The sequence below is a fragment of the Fringilla coelebs genome, assembly GCF_963513975.1.
Source record: "Fringilla coelebs genome assembly, chromosome: 3".
NCBI lineage: Eukaryota > Metazoa > Chordata > Aves > Passeriformes > Fringillidae > Fringilla > Fringilla coelebs.
This window is the reverse complement of record NC_140030.1, coordinates 93,933,082-93,945,168: the sequence shown is the minus strand read 5'-3', so window position 1 is coordinate 93,945,168 and position 12,087 is coordinate 93,933,082. Positions and strand designations below refer to the sequence as shown.

General features: G+C 35.9%; 1 protein-coding gene across 1 annotated transcript in view; it reads left to right on the top strand.

The window, feature by feature from the left end:
* The window catches only part of USH2A (usherin), a gene marked incomplete at its 3' end in the record, with an annotated part of 372,555 nt that overhangs the window by 187,843 nt on the left and 172,625 nt on the right, over positions 1-12,087 (top strand). Inside the window, exons 34-36 of the mRNA XM_084203202.1 lie at positions 895-1,042; positions 7,804-7,955; positions 11,563-11,725. Of these exons, the coding sequence (XP_084059328.1) occupies positions 895-1,042; positions 7,804-7,955; positions 11,563-11,725 (463 nt within the window). The remainder of the gene's footprint in view (positions 1-894; positions 1,043-7,803; positions 7,956-11,562; positions 11,726-12,087) is intronic.

Here is a 12,087-nt window from a genome sequence, read left to right as displayed (position 1 = left end):
TGACTGCTCTCTGATTTGAAAAACAATGGGAAATGGGAAACTGAAGCTAATCCTTTCAAATAAAATATAATAGATTGAGAGAAACATTTTCTTCCTGGAGATTTGGAGAGCAAGATTCTTTGTTTGCTGATGATCCACTTGTACACTTTAGTACATGGACAACTTAGAAAAACACAGATAATCCCGTAAGTTTTATGTATGTCCAAATGTAAATATTTGTTGAATTCAGGTTTCTGTTAATTTTATTATTAAACAAAACCCTAAAAATAAGCAATAACCTAGCACAAAAATCTTTCAATCCAGTACCGATATATACATATATATATTTGTATGTTTTTTAACGTGTGTAGTCGTCATCAGCATTAGTGCAAGTAATTGGCAAAGCATCACATGGACCATAGCTGTGTACATCTAAAACTTTAAAAGCTTGTTATATGGAGCAATATGCACTTTTACCTGCACATTGTATTATTTCATATCCCAAACAAAATGAAAAAATTGCATGGTTAACATTTTGTTCTCTGGCAACTGAAATTCAAATGATTTTACTTTATTTTCCAGAAACATGTAATAATAACAACTAATACGCACTGGTTTATATTAGGGTGGTTTCTCACTATCATAATTGCGCATGCTCTGGGTGCTGTTGTGAAGTACGGAAGAAAGTTTTAGCTACAGTATGCCTAAAAACTAAGTATCATGAGTTATTATACATCCTCTTGTTAGTTAAGAAAAGATGTAAACAATTCTATGCTAAGAAAAAGGTCTTACCTGAAAATCACAGGCTTACTAAATTTAGATGTGGAAGAATAATGAGACTTGGGCAAAAAAAAATTGCTAAAATTATTGGTACTACCCTGAAAGGTGTTTATTTGTTGTGATTAATATTTTAAGGCTTGCACTGGAGGTGGGTGTTCTATCAGCGAAGCCAGCACGGCTATAACAGATGAGAGTACACCAGAAGGGGTTCCTGCTCCAAAAGCCCAGTCATACGCATCCGACTCCTTTAACGTCTCCTGGACTAAGCCTGAGTATCCGAATGGTAAGTGAACTCTTTTAGCCTCAAGTTAAAAAGATGATTAGTAAAGGTAAATTAATATTCTAAATGGCAGCTTATATGTGGTGCTTAATTTTTAATGATCATTTTAGCACATAAAATACCTGAGATAGTATCATTGTCTGCAGCTGGGAGATTGTGGTTTTCAGCCCAGTGTGCCGTTTCAGTGGCTCAAAAGTGCTCCCTTTTGATAGTTCTTGTGTACTACATCTCATTGTTCAATGTTTTCCAGGACAACTGAGTGTGGAATAGGCATTCTTGAAGAATATTGGTCTAGGGTGTTAATTTCACCCTCCAATAAAACATTAATTTCTTTTACCTTAATTGATATGTAATAATAATAATAATTAGATTTGTGTTCTGCATACTCATCATATAGTTATAAATTCCTATGGTGTGAAAGTTAAACAATATACTTTCTTTTGTTTAGAAATGTTTTCCATTTCGAAATGTCCATGTGTAAAACTTCTAGACAAATGTTGCTTTTCTAGTAGGGTTGCACTGTATCATTTACCAGAATTTGCTCTGATTTTAGCAGTTTAAATCCCTGCTACATGCATGATAATAAAATCGGAGTGAGTTTTGTAGGAATCTCTAAATTTGAAGTATCAGAAATGTTTTTCTTTATTGGCTCATGCTATTATTTCAGTATATAGAATTATTTCTCCCAGTGGTTTCACATAAATTTCATCTTTTCCTGCAAGTTTTTTTCCCACATTCAGTTGTGATAAAGCACATCCTACTTGTTCAACTTCACTAAAGACATTTTAAATGATTCCCCCAGACGTGGTGATTGTATTCTGTAAGGTCTTACATTAAATTTAGAAAGAAATAAGAATATGTCACCTGTTAAATAATGTATTTGATAATTTATGGTTCTTTGGAAGTCATTGTGGAAGATTTTGCTTCCTAGCCCCTTAGAAACTTTCTAACTCTGTTTCTAAAATCTCATCAGCGTGTGTGGCAAAGGCAAGGAGGCAGGAGAAAGGGGAAGGGTAAGGGATGGGAGGAAATGGTGAGGACGGTCATGTATGGGGCTTAGTGCTAAAGTCTGAATAATTTTCCCTGAAATAGGCATTTTTTAATAGTTATTTTCAGGACCCGATGTTGTTATCCTTGCATTGTGGAAAAAAATCCAAACCATTTAGAGAGTGGTTTAACTAGTCAAGGAAATATAAATATATGTGTCCATATACATATTTATACATGCGTATCAACAGCACCTGATAAAGATCTAGAGTTTAAGAAATAAATTTTCACAAGTTTTAAAGGAAACAACTAAAAGCCAGGATGCATGACTAAATTTGGGTTTTGTAGCTTGTTAATACAGCATTTACTATGTACAGCTTGGCTCTCCTTTTAACTACAATAAACAACTTGCTAGGGAACCACTGAGGGTGTTGGTGCACCCTCAGCAAGTTTGCAGATGTTTGCAGATTGGGTGGGAGTGCAGGGCAGGAAGGCTCTGCAGAGGAACTCGGACAGGCTGGATCAGTGGGCTGAGGCCAGTGGTGTGAGGTTCAACAAGGCCCAGTCTGGGTGCTGCCCTTGGGTCACAACAACACCAGGCACTGCCACAGGCTGGAAAGCTGCTGGGGGGAAAAGCACCTGGGGGTGCTGGTCAGCAGTGGCTGCAAGAGCCAGTGTGTGCCCAGGTGGCCAAGAAAGCCAATGGCATCCTGGCTTGGATCATCACTGGTGTGGCCAGCAGGACCAGGGTGGTGATTGTTCTCCAATACTGAGGCCACACCTCCAATCCTGTCTTTGGTTCCAGACCTCTCACTATAAAAAAAGACACTGAGGTGCTAGACTGAGTCCAGAGAAGGGTAACAGGGCTGGGAAAGATGCTGGAGCACATATCAGATGCGGGGCAGCTGAAGGAGCTGGGGGTGTTTAGCCTGGAGGAAAGGGAGGCTGGGGGGAGATCTTATCCCTCTGTACAACTGCCTGAAAGGAGAGTGTAGCCAGGTGGGGGTCAGTCTCTTCTCCCAAGGAACAAGCAATAGGACAAGAGGAAACGGCCTCAAGTTGTGCCACAGAGGTTCAGATTGTGTATAAGGAAAAATTCCTTCATGAAAAGGGTTCCCAAGCATTGGAACAGGCTGCCCAGGAAAGCAGTTGAGTCACCATCCCTGAAGTAATTTAGAATATGCAAAGGTGTGGCACGTGGGGACATGGTTTAGTGGTAGATTCAGCAGTGCTGGGTTAGCAGTTGGACTCTATGATCTTCAAGGTCCTTTCCAACCTAAATGATTCTGTGATTTATCTAATAACATATTTTCTCATTCTCCAATTTTCTATTTCCATCCTTTCTCCATTTTCTTGAAAGGACTTTTTTTAAAACCCAACAGCAAATAAGCTTTAAAAGTTTTGACTAAGCAAGTGCTTAATCGGGAAGGTTCACATTGTTCAGTGACTTTGTTTTGCTCGTTCTCAGCACATCTTTTGGGCTGCCTTTTGGGCATATCATTTATAATGGCTGTGTCAGTGTTTTAAAACTGTGTAAGAGGCTGAAAAATATCATAGTTGAGAAGAATAAAATTTGAGAAAGACCTGCAGAAGGTACTTAGGTACTTTTGCTAAAACTTTCTTTCTTCAGCATTCTACTGGTGCATTCTTGATTTTTCTGTATTTTTTTCCCAAAAGCTTAGAAACTGTTTCCAGCTTTGAACTGAGTTGGATCAAACTTGGTGTGTTTCAGGCTGCTAAGCAGTGCTTTTCAAAAATACTGAGCTTGGCTTTGTTTCAGGTGGAAACCTCAGAATTGCAAAGATTTGCATATCATAGATTGTCATCTCCTTTTAGATCTCTGGGGCCATTCCTTTCTCTCCTGCCTCCTTTCCTTTGCTACTGCTTGACAGATGCTACTGTTTATTTCCATGGGCTGAGGAGGCTTAGCAGCTTCTAATGGGTGTGTGGGCTGGCTGGAGACAGCACAGACTTTTGCTATGCTCTCGTGATATATATGGGGTCCAGCTACTTGCTGTGAATCAGAAAAAAATTAAGGAGAATTAAAATGCTACCCTGGAGGTCAGAGGTGGCAAAAAGGATTAAAGGCTACATGGCTTCTTCATAAAGATGGCACAATGAGGGGAAACAAGCTTTGGGGTACAGGAGCACCTAGGCCCGTGTTGTCCAGATGTAGATATAAAACTTTGGGGCTATGGTTTTTATTGATTTTAAGGCTTATTTACATTATATAGAGGAAAAAATATTTCATAGAAAAATGAGAAAATATACACCTAATTCTTTGTTGAAAGTTGCTTCAGACATACAGCTTATGTATCAAGTAGAAAAAAGATTTTTAGAAGATGATAGGTTGAATATACTTGAAATATCGACATTTTATCTTATTTTCAATCCAGCAATAAAATGGTTGATGGGACATGGCCCAGATTCTGCCACTCTACACACACATATATCACATATGTATGTAGCTAATAGGTAGTATAGGTGATATTGACCATTTAGATGAGGGCTATGGAGAGGCTTGTGAAATCACATGTCATCAGATATTCTGCTTTGACCTTTCATTATTCTAGCGGCCTTAATAAACAATGGTCTCTTCTTCAGAGCACATCCATTATAATCTTACCATATAGTTTGAGAAATGCTCTTTTAAAATCCTTGAAAATGTCCCACTGAAAATTTTCCTTAGCTGGTCAATTCTCAGAAACTTCATTTTTTGTTCGTGTCATAGATAAAACTAAGTCTAAATCAGACTCTATCTTCCAAGGCCATGTGGAATTTTAATGGAAAATATTCGGTATTGTAGAAACTGATTTATAAAATTATTCAGTGAACTAAGCCAGTACTTGTTCTTGCAAATCCTTGTGCTTATGAGAGACGACTGGTGTTTGTAGTCACTGAAATTGATGTAGGTAAAGGTATGTTTGCTTAAGATTTGACCTGTAGATTGCACCTTAAGAGTAAAGTGCTTGTAGTACTTTGGATTCAAAACCTCTTTAGTGTCTTGAATATCATTGACACATTATATAGTCTCATCCAGAGAGTGGAAAGGAGCAAGAAGATTTTATAACTTTTTTCAGTTTAAGTTTAATTCGTCTTCTTGTATTTCTTTTCAATGGTGAAACATAATTGTACTATAGACAATAGAGATTTTGCCCTCAGTGAAATTAAGATTTGACCTAGCTGCCTAGACTTTAAAACTGAAGGAACTGAATCTTTTCATAGTGACCACATGTTGCTCAGCAAGTCTTGTAGATCACAAAAATGTCCTATAATCTTAAATATTTTATGCATGGTAAACTTCAGCAGTATCTAGCAAGTCTCAAGAAGTTTGTTAACTTTGGGCCAACTTTAAACTTTTTCTCTGTATGTTTTGGAAGCTATACTGGTGAAATAGGGAGGCAGGGTTACTTATCCCTGGTGAAAATAGTTACTGCCTAATTTAGAAAAATGGCTTCATATGTCAAAAATGGACTATTAGGCCCTTTTTTCCTGAAATGTACTTTTTTCCTTTCTTTTCATACTGTAATTTTCTCCATCAGTGTCCTACAAGGCAAAGGCAGAAGTAAAATCAAGACGTAATGGATCAGATTTTTGGAGACGATTGTTCTCTGACTGTACTGGGAGAACTAACAAAAGCTCACAGAGCTGAGCAGCAAGCTGCTCCTCAAGTGGGGATGCTGCACAGTGCTGTGGCTTTAGGAACTCTCTAGAACATTAATGCCAAGTGACCTGACTATGATTCATGCTGTTACCATAAGTATCAAATGAATTAATAATGGTTTATTAGGCACTGATCTGGGCTCTCTGGTGACCAGTGACAGGACCCCAGGGAACAGCATAAAGGTGTCCCAGGAGATTTAGGTTGGAGATCAGGAGAAAGCTCCCCTCCCAGAGGGCGTTTGGGCACTGGAACAGGCTCCCCAGAGAAGTGGTGGCAGCACCAGCCTGACAGAGTTCAGGAAGTGTTTGGACAATGCTCTCAGGCACATGGTGTGATTCTTGGGGTTGTCCTGTCGGTCCCTTCCAGCACAGGTAGCTTTAAGATTCTATTCTATGATACTTTAAAGGAGTTAGTGCTGCAGGTATAGTAGGTGCTTAGAGTTATCTCAGTGTTTGGCATTTTTTCTCTGTAAAACACATCCTTAATGCCAGCATTTACATTTTTCTTCTGAGATAAACAAAATATTTTAAAGTATATACCCAGATATATATGTTTATTTATTGTAGGAATAATATCAACCATTCATGTTATTGCTTCACAAGCAACTAGACACAGATCCACAAGGGATTTTTGCTTTAGAAAGTCTGTCAAATGTGGTACGATTGATAGTGTGAGATTTTCCAGAACCTCCTCCTGCACATCTCTGCTGTCAGAGTTGAGTTTAGCCTCTCACTTTTCTAGAAGAGAAAGGAAATGAGGAGCGTGTGAATCACTCCACCATACTCAGATCTTTAGCATATAAATCTTTTGAAGTAGGACTCTTGAAAGCTCAGCTGAAACAGTTGTGTGTACACTTTTATTTATGATGCAGTTCTCCATTTTGTGGAGGAAAAATATTTTTTTCAATTTCACATCAAATCTTCCTCAATGTAATTTCAAAAAATTAATTTTTAAGGGAAGGAATGGTGAACGGAGCTATAGTTTTACCATATAATTTGTTTTTATAATAGAAGGATTAGAAGGCATCCTCTGAACTAAAGTCACTTCGAAGGAATCCTGTAACTTTGCATTTGGCTTAAGATTTCACATTGAAATAACTTTTAAAAAGGGAGATTATTCAGAAGTAAGAAAGATGGCAGAATAGCCCTGAGAAAAAGTACTACTTTGCAAGCTCAGTTTCTAAACTCTAAGCAAATCTGTAAAACTAAGTTTTTAGTTCATTAAATTCAAAACGCTCTATGGAATTTGTTATCCTACCATGTACCTTTGGAAGAACAAAGTTTTAGAATTCCTTATAAATGCAATAAGCGATCACTTGCAATTTTAGTTACTATTAGTCAGTTACACAAGAAGGACCATTCTTTCCTCTGTCTAAAAATCTTGCTAATGTTTGAGTTTCCAAATATGTTTTCTTTCTGTAGATTGAATGGGCAAGGAGTAGTTTACTTCAGGATTTTTTCTACAGCATATTGAGAAAGAAACAGTAATCATTACTCTTTTGTAGTTTCAGGAACAAAAGTGGGTAAAATTTTCCAACCACCATTCCTACCCCAAATTAATGAAGTATCTATTTTGTTGGCAAAGCACTGAAAATCTGAAGTAATTGTCATAAAGATTGAGTATGAAAAAGGTGTTTTGTGTGACAAAATTATTTGTTACTGATTCATTGTAGTTATAGCACTGCACTGAGTTGTCCTTCCACATTTTGATTATTTTGGAGATTTTATTTCTAAGTTTGAAGCTGTTAAGATGTGAGATGGTTTTTTGTATTTTTTGAAAAGCCATATGCAGAGTAGACTGTAAACCAGAATTGCCTCAGTTTCCCTCATTCCAAGGTGGTGTTGGCTGCCACTCAGAAACAAGTTTGTTAAGGGCTAATCTTTGGAATAGTCTAATTGTTTAGAGAGATGCAGTGCACTTGTGAGCTTTGCAATAGTTAAAGATGGGAGAGTATGTTTCTTTTGAGTTTTATCTGCCCAGTGATGCTAAACAGTATCTGCTCAATTGTAAACAGTTTGAAATACTACTCTAACTGCCTTGGTGTCTGTAGCATTAGTTTTCTTCTAAATTCTGTAGCTTTTTGGTTACTGAGTGCTCTCACATTGTTTTATAGGTATTATTACCAGCTATGGATTGTACATGGATGGTGTTCTGCTGCAAAATTCATCACAGTTAAGTTGTTATGCTTATGGGCTTGCTCCTTGGAGTCTGCATTCCTTCCGAGTCCAGGCATGTACTGCAAAAGGTTGTGCTTTAGGTCCACTGGTGAGTACCTTAATTTACATTCTGGGAATGTAATAAATGTCAGATGACAGTGAATATCAGAGTAAATGGTGATGATTCACTCTGGGCAGTACTAACCCATCTGGCAAAATGTGACATTTAAGAAAAAATCCTGTTTAAGAGCTGCTAAAGATTCAATAGGTCATTGTTAGGCACCATTCCAAAGTAGAACATAGGTACAGTGAAAGAAGACAAAAACGGAGGCTGAAACACACATTATTGAAATTAAATGGAGTTAATATGTTTGAAAGGTGCGGGTGTGCTTTAACCAGATTTACAAGGATGTATATAAAGAAAGAGTTACTGTTCCAGTAATGAGCAAATTTCTAGCTACTGGACTGAAAGGACTAAAATTAATTTGAAAATTGTAGAAGCCAGCAGTGGCAACAGGAGCAAGGAAAATATGGTAATTCATAAATCTTTTGAATGCAAGTATGTGATCAAAATATTATATTTGACAGATTTTAGCAGTCTTGTGTAACATCCCATTTTTTCAGGATTTGAGAATACAGGAATATTAAATTTGACAAATTTGTGAAAAACAGACCTCCTGAGGCATTTTTATTTTGTTAAAGGTTTTTGGACATATAGCTGAACTGATATATCTAGTATGATTTCATAGTATAGCTGATGAATAACTAGAATCATTTCTACTGTGCTTGGTTTTGTTTTCAAGCATAACTGAGAAAGAGCCTGTGCTTGTTCTGGGATTTAACTTTTTGTTTAATTCAGCTTTATTTTTAGGCTTCTAAATTTGGTAAAAAAAAAAAAGGGGGGGGAAGAAAAAAGAGGTTTGGGAGAGTGTTGTGTTTCTCTTTCTGTTTTTTTCTATCACAATTTAGTTTTTATCAGGAAAGAACTTCCAGGTTTTATTTTTATGATGTAATTTGTTAGTCACATTTCCAATATTATTTCCAAGATTGCTTTCGTTCAAATGCCAGTAATGTTTTCTCTCTGCAGAAGACAGCTAGACTTTATAACCACTAAACATTTTATAGCTTGCTCTGCTTTGAAGAATATTTATTCTTAAAAGCTTGAATGGCTTTTTGCCAGTTTTTCTTGTACATTTTTTACAACTTCACATATACCCCAAAAGCAAACTTTGTTTTAAGGTACTTGATGTGCAGTAACCTAATTTGTTGTGTTGGTAGTAATGCTTAAGACAACTCATTACCAAACTTTGCATACAGATGAAACATGTAAATTTTCAGTACTACTGTCCTGTCAAATAGGCATCAAAAGGACAGAAGAGAACACCAGTGGTTACAGTTTAAAAAATATTTTTTGTAGTCTTTTTTGACATCTCCACTGAACTACAGACTCGTAACTTGACTTTTGGAACAATTCAAAGGAGTTGCTGTAGCTGATACTCATCTGCATCCCATGATCAGTACACACACAAACTGTTTTCCAGAGCCAGTGATCCATCTCTAATCGCAGGAATTGAAGTACATCTTGATTTAGGTTCACCTAAGGAAGTTAAAGCGCTGGATCTTAATTTGATTTTTAAAAAAAGATTTTCATATAAATTACAGAGTAAACCCAATACTTAAAAAAAGAACAAAAAAAAAAAAAAAAGAGGAACCTAATGTTTTGCCTCTGCTCTAAATAGTATGGGAAACATTTCCCAGCAGTAAACTGATAGGCTTCCAGCTATTTTTGTTGCTGATCTTGTGCTTAATGTGCCTTAATTGATCAAGGAACATCATGTGACATTCCCCTGAATATGGAATTTGTCCACCTTATATTCCTGAAGGTGGCTCTGAAGATCTTAATTAATTATGAGAGCATTAGCTGTTACTCTATTTCAAAAACTTGGTTTTGTTCAGCTTAGGTAGTCCTTGTTTGACTTTTTTTCTGTGGCTATGACTTATTTTTAAGTGAGATGCATATTGTTAAGTAAATAAAGAAAAGCTGCATTTTATTCTCTTCCTAGTACACCCAAGATACTGCTTTTGTGTGTTCTAATTGTTTGGGTGTTTTGTCCCTAAAGAGGAAAAAAAATGGTTTATTAAGGGCTAGTGTAACCTGTAACAGATTCTTCAGAGAAATTCAAGAGAAATCAAATTATGCTAGTTTTGAAATATGTTACCTCTTGTAAATGTCTTATAAATAAGTTGAAATGTTCAACACTGAATATTTCTCATCTCAACCCACTGCTATTAAATCTAAATTTCAGGGAAAAAGGTTTTCTGTACTATATGTTTATATAGCACATCATAAAAAAAAAAAAAACAAACTAAAGACATAATACAGCTGTTGCAACTGCTTAGGACATGATACAGATTGCTACAAATTTATGTTATTCAAAGATTTTTTTGAATCTTCTTCAGTAGAAAAACTTTTAAAAATAACTAAATAACAATAATAACTTATAACAATAACTAAATTGTTAATAATTGCTTCCCATTTTTTATGTTTCTGATTGGAGCACCTGCATTTAGGAGCATTTTACTGGAAATTACTTTGTTTAGAAAGCACAGTTTAGTCAAATCCTTACAGAAGTATGTTTTTGACTAAAATACCCAAATAATCAATATGGCAGTGATCCAATAAATCTATGAAGTATTTTTTTACCTTTAAGCATGTGCTTTATCCTGTTGGCCTCACTGCAACTTATCACTTACTTTCAATATAAGGAAGTGTATAAATAGAGAAGCACATACGGAGGTATTGATGCACATGGCACTTGTAAGCAATAAGCTGTCCAGTCTTTACATCTGAAAAGTATAACATTCATGTTTCAAGGACAGAGAAAATATGTTTGGTTATTTAGATGACAGAGCAGGTGTGGCAGATTAAAAATAGCATTTATTAGCACTCCAAGAACCTGCAGCTGAGAGACACTTACAGAGGTGTGAAACCATCTTATACCTTAGAAAACACCAAATAAATAATGTAAGAGAAACAAAATTGTCACCATAAATAACATAATAACAAATTACTTTGTTCCGTAGCACTGAATGTTTGCTACAAGTTATGAAACTTCAATAGTAAATATCTGGAATATTTAATAAGTATTTATTTAGTTCTGTTACAAATCTTTCATATTCAGTACATTATCCAGCTGTTTCAAATTTTATTTTCTCCTAAAGATTTACTTTTTATTGCAACTAAATTTTATTAGGTGAATGGGGAAGTTAATTTAGGGAGCAGCCAATATTCCAGAAAGGAATTTTTGTCTGTTAAATATCTGTAATAATTTACTACAGTGTTTAAATGCATGTTCCTTGCAGTTGCTTTTTAAATGCAGAAAGAGAAAGTTATGTGGTCTTCTGTTGCTGTTTCCTTTCCTTACACTGAGATTGTACATCCACATGAGGTGCAATGGTGTTTTCAAATGAATAATCTTTCATTCTTTTCCAGTATTTGCTTCTTGTTTCTTACAGTAATCTCTATTTAAAGTAGGTTAGTAGCTGAACAGCTTCAAACAAATGTAGATGAAAGGACAGCAACATGCTTAAAAATTAGGATGCTGACAGTGTTAGTTACTTTTTCTCAATGAAGAAATACCTTTTCTTAAGCTTTGCATCTCTCATTCCTCCTCTGTGACTATGGCACCAAATTCCATCTGCTGTTGAATTTGCAGGTAGAAGCTCGGACCATGGAAGCTGCCCCTGAGGGTATGGTTGATGTATTTACTACCATTGATGGGTCCAAAGAAGTTCAATTAAAATGGCTTGCCCCAAATAAACCTAATGGAAAACTGACCTACACAGTCCTTGTCACTGGTCTGTTCTACGCTGATCAAGGTATAATTTTCCCTTCATATTAAGTCTAATGATAACATTGATATTCCAGTTATTTAAAAAAAATTTCTTTGGCACTAAATTTTTCTACTTTTTTGTTTTTCCCTGTGCCATTCATTATTTTAGAATTATCCATTTTTATTTAAGAACTTCTGCTTTGATTTATGGTGCTTTACATTTGTACAAACACATAAATTGGCAAATAAAGATAAGCTCTCTGCACTCATTTTGTCTCTAGATATACACACAGAGTCTTATCTTGCCACCTTCTCTCAGATAAGGAAGCTATGCTCACAAAATTTCAGTTGGTTTTCTTATATAAACCACTCGTGAGAACTGGTCATAATATGGTTGATCATGGGCAT